This window comes from Halichondria panicea, chromosome 16 (genome assembly GCF_963675165.1).
Source record: "Halichondria panicea chromosome 16, odHalPani1.1, whole genome shotgun sequence".
In the NCBI taxonomy this organism is placed as follows: Eukaryota; Metazoa; Porifera; class Demospongiae; order Suberitida; family Halichondriidae; genus Halichondria; species Halichondria panicea.
Genome location: NC_087392.1, coordinates 1,324,765 through 1,339,790, shown reverse-complemented (window position 1 = coordinate 1,339,790; position 15,026 = coordinate 1,324,765). Strand labels below are relative to the sequence as shown.

At 43.6% G+C, this 15,026-nt stretch overlaps 3 protein-coding genes and 1 long non-coding RNA gene across 4 annotated transcripts; 2 read left to right on the top strand and 2 right to left on the bottom strand.

Annotated features, from left to right (window-relative positions):
- Positions 1-46: 46 nt before the first annotated feature.
- LOC135350630 (transmembrane protein 144-like) lies at positions 47-2,985 on the bottom strand. The gene is made up of 12 exons (XM_064549486.1): positions 2,725-2,985; positions 2,513-2,674; positions 2,295-2,417; positions 2,134-2,233; positions 1,886-1,954; positions 1,693-1,834; positions 1,449-1,624; positions 1,290-1,390; positions 1,073-1,228; positions 946-1,007; positions 828-881; positions 47-278 (listed from the first exon to the last, which is right to left on the bottom strand). Exons 1-12 carry the CDS (start codon positions 2,885-2,887, stop codon positions 183-185), a joined length of 1,404 nt encoding a protein of 467 aa, XP_064405556.1. The 5' UTR covers positions 2,888-2,985; the 3' UTR covers positions 47-182.
- Positions 2,986-3,114: 129 nt separating this feature from the next.
- On the top strand, positions 3,115-10,428 carry LOC135350615 (rho guanine nucleotide exchange factor 17-like). Its single transcript, XM_064549471.1, has 15 exons — positions 3,115-4,618; positions 4,789-4,869; positions 5,003-5,185; positions 5,451-5,567; positions 5,677-5,934; positions 6,292-6,342; positions 6,428-6,623; positions 7,016-7,137; positions 7,429-7,592; positions 7,710-7,890; positions 8,032-8,747; positions 8,943-9,016; positions 9,148-9,278; positions 9,486-9,654; positions 9,892-10,428. The coding sequence occupies exons 1-15, from the start codon at positions 3,245-3,247 to the stop codon at positions 10,245-10,247; spliced, it is 4,173 nt and encodes a 1,390-aa protein (XP_064405541.1). The 5' UTR covers positions 3,115-3,244; the 3' UTR covers positions 10,248-10,428.
- Positions 10,429-10,690: 262 nt separating this feature from the next.
- On the bottom strand, positions 10,691-13,821 carry LOC135350626 (uncharacterized). Its single transcript, XM_064549482.1, has 2 exons — positions 12,677-13,821; positions 10,691-12,491 (listed from the first exon to the last, which is right to left on the bottom strand). Exons 1-2 carry the CDS (start codon positions 12,777-12,779, stop codon positions 10,771-10,773), a joined length of 1,824 nt encoding a protein of 607 aa, XP_064405552.1. The 5' UTR covers positions 12,780-13,821; the 3' UTR covers positions 10,691-10,770.
- A 44-nt stretch (positions 13,822-13,865) lies between these two features.
- On the top strand, positions 13,866-14,850 carry LOC135350646 (uncharacterized). Its single transcript, XR_010399218.1, has 2 exons — positions 13,866-14,477; positions 14,529-14,850. It is a non-coding gene; the product is annotated as an uncharacterized LOC135350646 (long non-coding RNA).
- Positions 14,851-15,026: the final 176 nt, after the last annotated feature.

The window sequence follows — 15,026 nt, the reverse complement described above, 5'->3', positions numbered from 1 at the left end:
GGCCATATTAGAGGGATCATGTGACCTTACAGCTAGGCCGGCCATGTTAGAGGAGGGGTGGGTGTATTCATAACAGACACAAATACAAGTAAAAAATAATAAAGCTCGATCTGCATACACTAGCTTATTAAAGACAAGTCAGTCTAGTGAATAATTGAATATGGTGTAAAGAGAAAGTGGCTTCAACATGAAACGGTGCACTTGGAGAGAGAGTCCATTATCAGACCACAGGCCGATATGATGAAGGCAACAAAGAAGAGGATAATGTTTCGCCAACCCTGCATAATCGAACAAGCAACAATAAACAGTTATTCCAAAGCAAGTTATACACAATCAACCAACAATACAATCGATGGCATCATGTGATCTACCTACACACTGAATGCCCACACTACCTTTATCTCTCTATAGACCAGTATTCCCCACACTGAGCTGTGATCTACCTACACACTGAGTGCCCACACTACCTTTATCTCTCTATAGACCAGTATTCCCTACACTGAGCTGTGATCTACCTACACACTGAATGCTCACACTACCTTTATCTCTCTATAGACCAGTATTCCCCACACAGAGCTGTGATCTACCTACACACTGAATGCCCACACTACCTTTATCTCTCTATAGACCAGTATTCCCCACACAGAGCTGTGATCTACCTACACACTGAATGCCCACACTACCTTTATCTCTCTATAGACCAGTATTCCCCACACTGAGCTGTGATCTACCTACACACTGAATTCCCACACTACCTTTATCTCTCTATAGACCAGTATTCCCCACACAGAGCTGTGATCTACCTACACACTGAATGCCCACACTACCTTTATCTCCCTATAGACCAGTATTCCCCACGCTGAGCTCACAAAGCCAGGACCCTAGAGGGGGAGGGAGGGCTCATTAATAGAGGGTGGAGAATAGGGAGGTAGAGTGATCACTTACAGCAGTGACAATTGGAAAGCTGACAGCCAAAGATAAGTGTTGATTAGCCAAGAACCAAGCAGCTGAGAATACAAAGAGAATTCGTATATATCATTTTGTACATATACAAGATGAAACTCTAACTTACTCATAGCTATACCCCACATAATGCCTGAGATAAGACCAGGCAGAATCAAACGAGGGTAGACTTTTGGCTTGTTTTTCGACACTGCACAGTATATTATGAAATAGAAGGTACTTGTGAAGAGGATACCACAATAGTCACTGAAGACATAGTCCAAATCTGAAGTAGAAAGTAAATATGTATACATAACAGTTATAGGAAAGTGGTAATTGAATCACACCTTGACAAGAATGGGCCCCATCGTCGCAATACTTCAAGAACTGAATTGGCAGAAACTGGAATCCAAACAGCAGCCCAGCCACCACACACAGAGAGAAGGCCCTGTGCACACAGACAGACAATCAGTAGGTATGATCAGTACTGTGTGACTGTTGCTTACAATACTTTGCTGATGATGGGACGCTCAGCAAAGCGATCCACCCAAGATGCATCTGCGTCCTCAGGCTTGATCAGGTCAACGTCTTGAGGTGCTGGATTGGAAGAGGTGGCGCCGCTATTGAAGACGACTTTTTCTACATCTCGCTGAATTGAACCTTTCTTCTCGTTTTGTTGAAGCTATAACACAAACAGTATCATCATGCATGCAGCTATACAAACGGTGACAATAGTGAAGAGATATTTACCACCCTAGCACGTAGAGATCCCTCCAGAGAAGAAGTCCTGCTGCTCAACAGTCGGGTTGTTTCGTTAATTGGAGGATCAGATGTAGCGCTGGTGGAGCTGGTCTTCTTTCCTTCGCTCTTGACAAAAGCAAGAACAATCACACTATAGGGTAGACACTGAATTATCCTTTGAGAGAGTTTTAGATCAGCTCACCTCACAACAACCACAGCCACTCCTCCATAGTTGAGACCAGGGCAACTAACTTCCTGGTCAAGTATGACCCTGTAATTAATAAACGGCAGTATCTTATAGCTGGTTATTTTCGAGGCACAAAATGTTTGCAGATTGCTCAAATTTGTAAAAAAATTTCGAGGTTCGATCAATCTGTGAAAACCTCGAAAATTTAGTGACTCGAAAAAACCGGCTATACGGTAATAAGGTAGTGTGGTGTGTGTACTCACACTCCAGTGAACCAGCCAGCCAACATGTTAGTGACCCCCCACACAGTCAACCCCATGGTGAGACCAATCAGTTTTATGATAGGCACCACCAGAAGGTTACCTGTAGAAAATTTCATTTACGACATAATTCTCAATCAGTTTGATCTGTAGCAGTCGCTCACCTGTGGTCCAACTAATTCCTCCAACGAGGGCAGGCAGGAAAATAGGCGGCTGATTTTGGATCATGTTTACCACCAAACCCACCAGCCAGATACCAACACACAGCACCCACTGAAAAAACATGCCTGAGGGGGATGGAGTACATGAGTAACGTCAAGAGCTCATTTGAACTCTAATGAACTCTTGGTAACGTTCAACAATCAATTAACGGGTTGCTTACCGTCTCCAGTTTCAAACTTTTTTACAGGAATAAAATTGGAGCCAAAAAACACAATTGCGATTGCAGCTCCCAAAAACCCTATCCACATTTGACTTCCATCCTTGGAATTACAAGCGTCACCACAGCGAGTTTTATCTATGCTTCCGCCAGTCTGATTCATTCCTGAAGGGTTCAAAGAGGTCAATAAGTTACTTAAAGCACACAATACTTGCCTCCTGATGTTGTAAAGCAGATCCATTCATCAGCAGTGCAGACTGGAGGGAAAGAGGTTTTGTTCCAAGTCTTGAAGTCCACATCACATGTATAGTTATCCTGTCCAATGGCCAAGGAGCAGCTGACAGCAAGCAAGAGGAGAATTTTTGGTACATGCTTCATCTCTTAGCGTGGAGTTCAGTGGTTCTCTGAGTAGCTAGCTAGCTCTAGCTTGCTTGTGTGGTGCAGTATAAACACTCATGTGATGTTATTATTAAAAAAAGGGGGGGCGTGACGGTGGGGTGAAAAGATGGGCGTACTGAATGCTTGTTTACTTCCTGGTTACACATTACACACACAAGGATGTTGGTTTTCTTCCTGTTATTAATTAATGATATTTATAGCTTAACATGTGCACCCACGAAAACAACTTGTAAAGATTCTGTCCTGATTGCCAAGATACTATAGTACTACTCTATAACTTTAGCTCTCTTGTGTAAACTAGCTAGAGCTCGCTAAGTGAATTTTGTAGGCTATGACATGAGCTTCGCTAAAGTTCAAGGTAGAATGCCACTCCTGCAAACTAAGAAACCTAACCCCATTCCTCCTACGGGATTAGGTTCCACTCCACTCCACCAGGAAATACTAGAGCTCTCAGAACCAGACAATTACTCCGATATTAATGGCTACCCTACACTGCCAAGACCAAAAGTGATTCTGTCTCTGCGTCATTCTGATGGTGGAACTTGGAGCAGAAAGCAAGCATCCCTCTTACAAACTGTCCCTGTTAGGATACTCGACAAGGAGCTAAAGAGAGCAAGGTCATTAAGTCTAGACACAGCAACAAAAAGCACAGCAATAACAAGCAGCATCCTACAACAACCTCCTAAACAGAAAGCAGTCCATCCTGAAAACGAAAAACAGTCAGATAGTAGTAAACATTCAAGTTCTAAAGTGAGAATTGGTCGTTCTAAGTCACTGTGTTCACATCACAGCAAGTTATCCAGGAGTAGTAGCAGTCTACCTGCTTGCAAAAGTCCCCTACTAACCGACTCTCGAGAGCCCTCGTTAACACCACCTGCTCAACTCTCACCAACACAGGACATGAGTAGCAACCACGGCAGAATCCTGGCGAGAAAAACAGCCACAGATACCGGCAAGGCTTCGTCAGGCGGATCAAGAAAGCCGAAAAAAATTAGCCGAGCAATAACATTCTCGTTTGGAGGTGGGAGTGACAAGAAAAGACGGACGTTGGGGTTTTTAGGAAAATCGAAACGGGCTACTGAAGACCAATATGACGCCCCCTCAAGTCCTATCCTAACTACTAGGAGGAACAGTCGAATAAGTGGGTCATCAAGTGTTCACGATTTACAACGGAGGACTGGAACTGAAGAGATTGATTCGAGTGGACATTGGGGACCAGTGCCTGTACACCCTCATCACGAGGGGGGAGCTCTCCTCAAGAATCACTTTGGCTCTTGTCGGGATTTCCATTCTATTGAAGAAGAAGAGGAATTGAGACATCAACCTCGCGTTCCTTTGTACATTCCTGTGAGAACAAACACAGAAAGTCCAGATATCAGCCCGACATTTTCAGGCCTCTCTTCAAGACAAGACAGTGTCGAATCCCTCTCTCTGAGCCTTCGCAGTGAGCCAACGCTTAGACGCTCTGTAAGCTCTCCTCCAAGTAGAAGCAACTCTCCGAATGTATGGAAATCACAAGAAAATCATATGACCACCACTCGTTCCCGTCAACGAAAGCTTTCTGACCCTGCCCAACTTGATCCGGAGCTGGACAGTCCTCGAGGCAGTCGGAGTCCTACTTTGAATGAATCCAGTCCAAGAGGCTCACATCTAAAGAAAAGGAATACGTTTTGCGTCAGGGAGACTAAGCTCACACCAAAACCAGGATGGGTAATTAAATGAATTACTGTAGTTTGCTTAGGGGTATGATTGTTTCCTTTGAGGGCAAGTAGTAATTAGGAGTTTTGCTTTGATGACTTATTTCCTTACTAGGATGGTTTATCTCTGCTGATTTGCAACACTTTTCACAACACTGTACACACACATGCACACACACACAGCATGAGATGAGGCACCATGTGGTAAGGTTTCTCCTGGAGACAGAACAATCGTACGTTCAAAGTCTTCGTACTGTCATTAAGGTGAGCAAAGGAAGTGAGAAATTTTACAGGCTTTATAATCTTTTGTAAATGCATCCTCTATATTTTCCTGAGTGCAATAATATTTGCAAACACAAGCACACTCACAACCCCCCCCTCCCACACACACACACAGGTGTACATGGAGCCCCTTCATCGCCCTCAGGCCATTGCCCTCATAGAACCACACCTGGCCAAAGACATCTTCCACCAAATACCAGAAATTTACCAACTTCACGAGAAGTTTCTAGGACAAGTGGTAGCCCGAGTGGAGGGCTGGACTCCTGAGAGCAAGATAGGAGATGTTTTTGTCAATACAGTAGGTGTCTGTTTGTCTCTCTCTCTGTGTGTGTGCTCTGATGTACTGTACACAGTATTAGGCATGTATGTGGTCAAGACTAATGGACTATAATGAGATATAGACACACCAGAGCTCTAATATTTCATCTCTTTCACCCCTGTGTAATCAAAGAGTGTGTAGAAGTTGTGGGAGTGTGAGTATCACATGTTCATGGTCACAAATTGGACTGAATTCCCAGCCCTGCCCTCAGAATAATCATGCTAACTGTGCTCTCTCCTTATAGTTTTCGAAGTGTCATCTTATGGACGTCTACAGGAAGTTCATTGGAAATTTCATGAGAGCCAAGTCTGCTATAGAGATTGCTAAACAGGCCAAAACTGTGTTTGCAAAGTTCCTTGAGGTAATGTTCACTTGAACTGAGTATCTTACATACAAGTTATTTTCAGCAGTACCATTTCTATAGCTCTTCCTTAATTGTTTGCTAATTTAAGACACCATTCATCCTCCAGCAACGAGCCAAAGACAGCAAGGGTCGTTTCACACTCGACGATCTCCTCATAAAGCCAGTCCAGAGAATACCTCGCTACGTTCTCTTCATCAAGGACTTGCTCAAGCACACATCTGTGGGTCATCCTGACCACGCCCCTCTTCAACAGGCCCTGGGGGAACTCACGGCTCTGGCAGAGAGAGTGAATGCCAGTGAACGAGAGAGAGGGAGGCTGGAGGAACAGAGGGAGCTCATCACAGCCGTGGAAGGTCTCGCACAGGTGTGTAGCTCTGTCTCTTGTGAACGTATTAGTGTGTAGAGAATTGTGTCTCTATCATAACTGGAATTCCTATTGCTCCTAATTAGTGGATAATATGATGTGATTGTGATAATACACTTGTAGAAACCGTTAAAATTGTCGTACACTTGATACAGTTATGACCCATGTACGTATATTGAGGCCATGTTGAGGGATGTTTAGTTGCATGTTGACTGTTTTCAGGAACATATTGAAGTAGCAGTTCTAAATTAATTAAGTGGATCCGTGTGTTAAAAGACCGTGTCTAATGCATCGTTTGTACACATCCACCTGATCATTGCTCTATAACCACACACACACACACACACACACACACAGTTGATAAAGCCTCACAGCAGATTTATTCGCTACGATATGGTCACTGAGATTGTAAGTCAATCACATGCATTCTATCCATCTATTAATATCACCCACCCTCCCTCTTGTTCATGGCCACCTCTCCCGGCCTCCACAGAAGGGCAATGTGCAGAAGAGAGATCGATTCCTCATTCTGTTCTCGGACATGGTGGTGTGTGCGTGTGCCCGACGCAAGAGTACAGGGTTCATCCGAGGCTCTCTCCTTAACCTCAACTCACCGTTTTCAGACGCTCTCAAACACACGGTCAAGTGGCACGTTCCTCTCACAAAGGTCTCACGGGCGCAGTTACAAGGTGACATAATTATACTCATACGCCAGTCACTATATAAACAGTCTCTGGTTTAGCCATTGTTTATCCTGTTTATCCTGTTTATCTTGCTGTCAATATTTTGGTTAGTCTCATTGGTTGTTATGTATACAGCGTACATGTTTCTATTGTCTGTGCATGTTCATACATCCAATCATGTACTGTAGCTAATAGAGAGTAAGAGTTTTACGTAGAATTACATGCCATAACTGGACCCACTGGTGTCTGTTATGGTCAGCCAGGTATTCAGTGGTCTATTCAGTAAATGGATTATGGTAGTTTCGGGCCTGAATGGGCTGCCATGTGGGGGCTGTCTTTTCTCTACTAGGGGCAGGTGTCATATTGCCAATGCTATATTTGCTATAAATGTATCCCAGGTCCAACTTTTGACAAGAGGAAACAGAACACCATAGAGAAGATACTGGACAACTTCAAGAGAGATGAGAAGACTCTACAGCAGATGGTGGAGCAGAGTATCACCCTCCACACCCCTCACCAGGTACACCCCCACACCACACACAACACTCACACGATCACAAATCTCACAATACTTACACATGTGCAATTTACACATCAGCATAATAATGTGATTAGCTCAACATCACCTGGTTGACAACACTTCCCCTAACTAAATAACCTTCAATGGTTTCTCTCACCATACACAAGATCACCACAGCTGCTCCCCTTTTGATGTGTGCTAGGTACTGTTACAACTGCTTGTGTACACTGGAAACTCCCTCAGGCTATCTGTCCCTATATCATTATCATGGCACCACAAACACACACACAGTCTCTAGCCACTACTCTAAAGAACTTACAAGCAGACGTTCGGGAGAGAATAGCTGAAAAACGAACTGAGCTGGAGAATCTCCCGGTGGAGTCTGGTCGTATTGACCTAGTCTCGTATGTGACACCCTCACCAACACAGTACACAGTGGTGTTCCCCTCTCAAAGGTGAGTCTATACTATAGGAGACTGTTTATGTGGGGTCTTGAGATTATGTAAATTGGGGCATTTTTGTGTCGATTATGGTTAACTACTCTGTTGACACTTTCCTTTCTTTAATTGCAGAATTCGTAGCTCTTGGGAGGTAGATTTCATTAAGGCTAAATCGGATGCTGACCAACAGGCTCCACCCTATACAAGATTGGCCCCACCCACTTCCCCCGTCCCCCAAGTTCCAAATGACTTGTTTTCTGAATTCACATTTGTCCAATCAATGGCCCTCCAGTCAGGCAGGGTAGGCACAGAGGTGAGAAAATAGATCGGTAAAACTCAGCAGTGAAGTCGATGTTAGATAGTTAAGAGTTTAAATAGTACAGATTTTCAACTCCATTTTGTCAAATGTACCATTATATAATATGTGTACATACTATATTCTCTTCCCCTTCAGTTGACGTGTGGATCCATCGGTTTGCCTGTGGACTGTGAGTCCTCCAACTGTCTGTGGATGTGTGCTGGGGACACTAATGTGGGACAAATCTCCATTGTCGACCTCCTCCCCTCCACACCATCACATACCCTTGCTAACATCACCGTTTCAGATTCTCGATTCAACTGCATTGCTGCCGTCCCCATCGACCCCCACACTCCACCCACGAGCGAGTCCTCTCTCCTACCTACTGTCTCAATCGAATCTTTCGGCTCCTCTAGCTCTCTCTCTTCTTGCAGCGACCAAGTCAGTATTCTCGATGAAGAGGCCAGTACATTGGTCAGTAATCTTAACGATGATGCTAGTATTCTAGACGATTCACTCATTGTTACAAGAGAGAATGGTGAGACTTTAGATCACATGTCTGGCCAGATCATCCATCCCAAGGACAGGCTCTTAATTGACTTGAGACAGATAAGGTCCAACTCTGCCCCTCCATTCCCAGATCCCTCACTCGCTCTCAATCAAGAGGCACCGTTTTCTCCACTCGATATCGCACGGTTCTCACCTTTGACCCTACAATCCCCCCACGTAGACTTGGAAGGAAGTGGGAGTAATCACTGCATGTGGTTGGGCACTGAGAATGGACAGCTGTTTGTGTACAGTCCTGGAGATAACCTTCGCAGCCGAAGCAATCGCCAGTGTGTGCAGTTGGAGGCCCCCATCACATGCATCAAGTACGTCCATATTTAGATAAACTTGTATGGTATTCCCAGCCATTGACATAAATGTACAGCGTGTAAAGTGTTTCTATCTCTTTGTAGCTGTGTTTAGAAGGATGCATATACATACGATTTATGGACAGTGTCCTTTGATAGAGTTTACATCTGCTCTTGAACTCACTCAATATGTGCTTGTTTATTTGTTTACAGATACCATGAAAGTTTTGTGTATGTGGGACTTTCTAACGGAGTTCTGGCCGTATTTGATGGCTCTAGTAGTCCAGGTAGGCTTCTCTGTCTCTTGTGTACGAGTTGATATTGTAGCCAACAAATGGATAAACTAATTTGTAGAGCTTGGCTCAAAGTCAATTTAGCCATTATCGTCTTGATTGCTATTGTATGGTTTTCCCACCAGGCTTGGGTCCTGTCAGTCGCGTGAGTGTGAGTAATGTGTCTATTGTGAGCTGTGTGCCCCTCGTGACTAGTGTGGGGGTGTGCTCGGGAGGTACCTTATTCTCGCTTGCTGCTGACAAACAGACTTTGACTGTGAGTTGTTCGCAAGTAAACTCAGCCACTTAGTAACATCTGATACCTTGCTCTCACATAGATATTACACGCATTGTGTCAGCTGGTGTATTTTGTGTAATGTATATACAGTAGTGTAAACAAGTTTAATTGTACTGTTATAACCATACAAAATGTTCAACTTTTTGATGATTTTAATATCATGACATCCCTAACCCACGCACACAGCCACTGGCTATCCTCCCGTCTGGTCAGGTGATCTGTGATGCTGTGAGTGTGGCGTGTGGAGTGTGGGTGAGTGTAGTTGACTCACCCGTCCTCTATCTCCTTCACATACCCTCGGGGGAACTCCTTACCTGTGTGGACTGTACACTGGCCGTTATGAGCATCCTACAAGGTCAGTTACACACAATAATAGAACATTGGCTGCATGCAGTATGTAGGAGATAATCTCTCCTAGTCTTAATAAGTGTGTCATGGTTGCATGTGTATGTTATATGTACACGTGTGCTCACAAACCTCCTAGCCATCACCGGCATAATATAGTTGATGTCACTATAATTATACGACCTTATATAATTATAACTACTATGAACTGTAATGTGATGACCTAGCTTTATTCTCCCTCATGCAGGCTTAAACCCGATCATCAGACAGCACAAGAGCTCCTCTCTGCAAGTGACTGCCCTCTGTGCCACGTCCACCCATATTATTGCAGGCACTAGTGCTGGAGTCACCGTTGCATTTCCACTGCCTGTCATACAACACTCGTTTGAGCCACTCACTCTGACACAACCACCCATTCCTGTTGCACTACCAAAGGGCCATGTTGGACCAATCAACTTTCTGACGTCAGTGGTACGAGATAAAACTACGTTGTTGGTAACCGGTGGCAATGGTTGTGAGGACTTGGTTTCCATGACTATATCACAAGATATACCCGAAACTTGTAACTGTCTTTTATTATGGTCTTTTCAACAATCATTGTAATGTACGTAACCATCAAGGTTTTTTGTATTGTTTCTATTATCTGAACTCTATAATTTATATTATTAAATTATTATGCTCAACTTAATTGTATAGCTCTAGGAAAATCATTTGCACTTTTCAGTCTTTATACACAGCACTCAATCATCACTTATTGTATGAATCATGTGATTTGCCATCACTGTACAGTTATATAATTATACTAGCCTTGCATTGGTCCCAGGCTGATTTTTAGAACGAAGTTGGTTGGCGGCCTATATAGAATCTAGCGTTATTTTAGAGACAACTCAGTTGGGAACGAGGCTAGTTATAATACATGAAACAATGCATTGCGATTAAAAAATACCAAGGGAATACATGCAGAAATGCCCTCAGGCCTAAGTCACTACGTTACTGAGCCAATATATCCCATGTGGCACTCGTGCATGTGTCACAACTATAACAAATTATTATGCTGTATATACTGTTAGTTTAAATATAATGTCAAAAATATTGAATTTTAAAATCTTGCATGAGCATGTGATCGTTACTTGTGCAGTATAAACACTCCTTGTGGTGACACCTGTCTCCATGGAAACCTGCTCGTTAGAGGGTAACCTGTAAACACACGTTCAAAGAAATGTTTGTGCACGGCTATATTCACAGCAGGCATATTACAGTTTGACTGAGGGGGGGTGGTGTCAAGATAAGCAACAACTTTAGTCAGTACCGTCAGCATGAGTTCCCTAGAGCCTCCTATAACACCAGCATTGTATACAGTGTTCATCTGTGTCAGTGTGTGGGGTAGGCCTCGCTCCACCGAATAATTACGGAAACAGCTAGTGAAACGTTCCTGCATCCATGGCATGGTTTCCATGTTCGGAAAAGTATCAACATCGGATCCAATGTATAACCATTCACCCAGTAAATGCATGAGCTTGAAAGGGTCCATTTGAAATGAAACATCTGCTATATCAGTTAGGAGTACATGGCGAATGTCAGGATGGTGTTCCAGATATTTGAGGTAGGAGTAAAAACGAGCATCATTGGTACTACGTCCCTTTAGAGAAGGCACATACTCGAAGCTCACCCTGGGATGGTACTGGGTTAGTTTGTGCTGGAACTCTGGGCCTAAACCATCATGGAATATCACTGCAGACATGCCAAGTCTCACCACACTCTTGTACCAGTCACTGATGTATGAGAAACAATTTGATTTCTTGCGTATTCCTCTCTGGGCATCTAGCTCGCTGGTGAAGTATGAGGTGAGGACAACGTTTCTATTAACCATGTCCATCTCTTGAGAAGATTCGAATGCTTTAGCCCAAGACAGTGACTTCATCACTCCTCTACCAATAGTGTGCAGTTGATTCTTGTAAATTTTCAATTTATTCCAAGAATTAATTGTATCTTGAGTCTGCACAAATTCTGTTGTAAATCTGTCTAAGTGTAGTTCCTTAATTTTCGCTGTTAGAGGAATGTCTTGTGTTAAACAACTACCCAGATCAATTACTTCACAGTCAGTTCTGTGAGTTCTAGCAACAGCTCTGTACAACACATCCACCATATCATCGATATACCAACATAGCTCTAACTGACGGCTACTTGCAGTGTGTCCATGATCACTGGCTAGTGGGTGGTACCATGAGAGTGCTGCATCACTCCATGGCCCATACACACCACTCACTCTTAGTATTGTCATGGGAACATCATACACACTGTGATACGAAGACAGTAATAGCTCAAACGTGTCTGTCCAAGTTGCTGTAGTTTCAGTCAAGTCTGATATTAGCATCACTTCCGTGCATGGTGATCGTTTGCGTGCCAATTCTAATAATTTCACAAATTGCTCAGCTTTGTGTGAATTCTGCCGTGAGTCACTCCCCGTGTCCAGAGTTGGCACGTACACTATTACTGTATCTTCTGATAAATACGTTATTAGTTTTCTCTCCAGTTGTGTTTCATTAGACGGGTCAATAATTTCTATGGCTACTCCGGAAGCTGCCAATTGCTCCTTACGATACCAGATCACCCTGTCCTCTAGTATAGTATCACTGGTACTGGCAAAGCCGTAGACAGTGAGTCCGTTAGCAGTCAGATGAGCAGCTAGTCTCGAGCCAACGAATGAGAGAGCCCCTGCGATGATGACACGACGGGGGGTCTGACTGTGGGGGGTACTGCACAAGGCCTGAGTGGGCTGACAGAGACGAGAGTGTGACGATGGGGTGACATTGGTTGATGATGATTGGGTGTCTTCAACTCCCAAGCCTGCAGAAAATAAAGAAATACGCTGACAATTATATAAATATAATCTACCTCATGACAAGTGGTTGAAACGTAGATAAGAAAGTTCTACTATAAGCTAATGCCCAAACCATGCCAGATACAACAGCAACTCTAGCTCAGATGTGATGAAAGATGCAGCCCTGACTGTCTCTGTAGAGTACACTCACTGAGCTTGATATGGTTGAGCTCCACCAGGACTGTGAGGCCACTCAGCAAGGCCACCAGCACCAGCACACACAACATAGATTTACACTTCCTTCTCATCCTCATCCTTCTTCAGCTCTAGCCATGTACCACTCCTACCAGTGCAGTATACAGAACAATGTACTAGGGGCCCAGCCTAGCACTGCCTTCTCCAGTAAGAATGTGCAAGAACCCATATTATTATGCCTCGGTGCGCATGCGCAAGCGAGGTACCGTATAGCGGGTATATTTCGAGGGTATAAATTTTCGCGGATGCGGATGGACCATTACAAAGGATTTCGCAGATTTTATTTTCGTGGTCTGAGTTCCAGCCTTTTGGCGCATGCGCACATCAACATGCAGCTGTACCACTCCACTGTTAGCCTCGAATCCATAATACTGAACACGCCTACTATTATAAATTTTCGTGGGTATAAATTTTCGCGGTACAGGCTCAATCCGCGAAAACCGCGAACATTTATACCCTCGAAATATACGGTATACGGTAGTGTGTCTGTGTGTCTGTGTGTGTGTGTAGACCGCTACAGCTGCTCAAGGATGAATCAAGTGCAAGTAAGAGTTTCTATAGGCTTCTAGTCATGTTTACTTGGATTTTAATTCGTGGATTTGCAAAATAATGCTTTGTTCTCGAGTTATGCCTAGTTTTGCTTACTTGGAATGCCATTGCAGCCTTTTCAGAAGAGTCCGTAGTAAAACTTGTTCACCGAGTGTTACTACTCTACTTAGTAGTTAGCTCTGCACTAGAACGCTAGCTATTGGTAGCTGCAAGAGTGAGCAGAGAGCTGCAAGGCTCTGCTGACTTGCAGCCATTAATTTTAGACTTGAACTTTTGGCATCGATCGTTTTTAACAACAATCATGGTTGATCATTACCCACTATTCGCATGCAGAAAATTAATTCTTGGCTTCTTTTAAAAGCTAGTTTTATGTTATGTAGCTTTGGCACTTCCACCGAGGCATCAGCACCCGCGGTGCTTTCATTGTTGCAGGCACTATATAATCGGACACAACCCACCATTCCTGTTGCATTGTCAAAGCCTTTGGTAGTCACAATGGTACGAGATAAAACTACTAAACTGCAAGGAAATGCAGCAAGATATACCCGAAACTTGTAACTGTCTTTTGTTATGGTCTTTTCAACTGATTGAATCATTGATGTACATAGCCTCGATCCCAGGCCGAGTTTTCGCTTTTATAACGGTTAGGCGAACAACTGGGCCTGGTACTAGTTGTCTGCGCATGCGTCAGTCGTTCGTCAGATTCTGACGAATGGATATTCTCGTTCACTTTCGTGACATTTATATTCGTGTACTATCGTGTACTAGAAGTCAGTTCCCGTTTTATCATTATTGGAATCGATTGGAATGGCTCTTAGCTGAAGCTTCTCTCTTCTCTGAAGCTTATTCTGAAGACTGAACAACAAGGGAAGAGGTATAAAGCTTTGTCAAGCTTGTTAAGGTCAGATATTTTTGTGTGGGCCCTATGGCCGGCTATGCTATCAAGTCTTGTTCATGTTTGGCAAGAATGTAGGTAGACTATAGTTTCATCATTAATATGGTGGATCAAGTGAAGAGTGTGAGCTAGAGAACTTGGTGCTGCCATCATCAGCTCGTCGACAATGACACTATAACCGAGAAATTTAATATGTATAGATCTACACGTATTTAGAATGTCTACTTCTCTGTACAGGCGCAATGGCTAATATCCAGCTATCCCAACAGTGCTCCTCTTGGCTATACTAACGGACGAGACTGGACAGTTTGAGGTAAGGGTTTAACCGTCTTTGGTTTCTTTTAATATTGTCCTATACTCACAGACACAGGACTGGAGTATGACCTGTTGCTGGGTAGCTCAGAGACATCAAGAGAATCTACGTTTTCTCAAGCAATGAGTTACGAGTTGGGGCCTAGAATCAGAGAAGTCCAGCAGCCTGCTAAATCTTTTTGAAACGTAATTTGAAGGCATTCAATCATCCTGAAGTTGCCCTGGGTCACTGTAATTGTGCTGCAGCACAACTGGCAACTCCCCAGGCCTTTGTGAAGCAGCTCCCTATGTGCATCTTTTGTGTACTCACTCTGTGCATTTTCTGTGTACAAATTTCAATTATTGATTTATTAAATATTTTTGCCGACCACAAATATACAATGAAAATTTGACGCATGCGCAGACAACTAGTACCAGGCCCAGTTGTTCGCCTAACCGTTATAAAAGCGAAAACTCGGCCTGGGATCGAGGCTATGATGTACATAGATCTACCAAATCATTTGCACTTTTCTTTCTTTACACAGCACTCAATCACTCAACCATCATGATT

What these genes read in the sequence shown, in the direction of transcription:
- LOC135350615 (XM_064549471.1), top strand. Translation starts at nt 3,245, where the DNA reads ATGAGCTTCGCTAAAGTTCAAGGTAGAATGCCACTCCTGCAAACTAAG. An exon ending in CCCTCCACACCCCTCACCAG is followed by an intron (nt 7,138 to 7,428) that starts GTACACCCCCAC and finishes ACACACACACAG; the next exon opens with TCTCTAGCCACTACTCTAAA. An exon ending in GTGGTGTTCCCCTCTCAAAG is followed by an intron (nt 7,593 to 7,709) that starts GTGAGTCTATAC and finishes CTTTAATTGCAG; the next exon opens with AATTCGTAGCTCTTGGGAGG.
- LOC135350630 (XM_064549486.1), bottom strand. Translation starts at nt 2,887, where the DNA reads ATGAAGCATGTACCAAAAATTCTCCTCTTGCTTGCTGTCAGCTGCTCC. An exon ending in GATCTCTACGTGCTAGGGTG is followed by an intron (nt 1,625 to 1,692) that starts GTAAATATCTCT and finishes TTTGTGTTATAG; the next exon opens with CTTCAACAAAACGAGAAGAA. An exon ending in TGGTCTATAGGGAGATAAAG is followed by an intron (nt 279 to 827) that starts GTAGTGTGGGCA and finishes TCGATTATGCAG; the next exon opens with GGTTGGCGAAACATTATCCT.
- LOC135350626 (XM_064549482.1), bottom strand. Translation starts at nt 12,779, where the DNA reads ATGAGGATGAGAAGGAAGTGTAAATCTATGTTGTGTGTGCTGGTGCTG. An exon ending in GCTCAACCATATCAAGCTCA is followed by an intron (nt 12,492 to 12,676) that starts GTGAGTGTACTC and finishes TATTTTCTGCAG; the next exon opens with GCTTGGGAGTTGAAGACACC.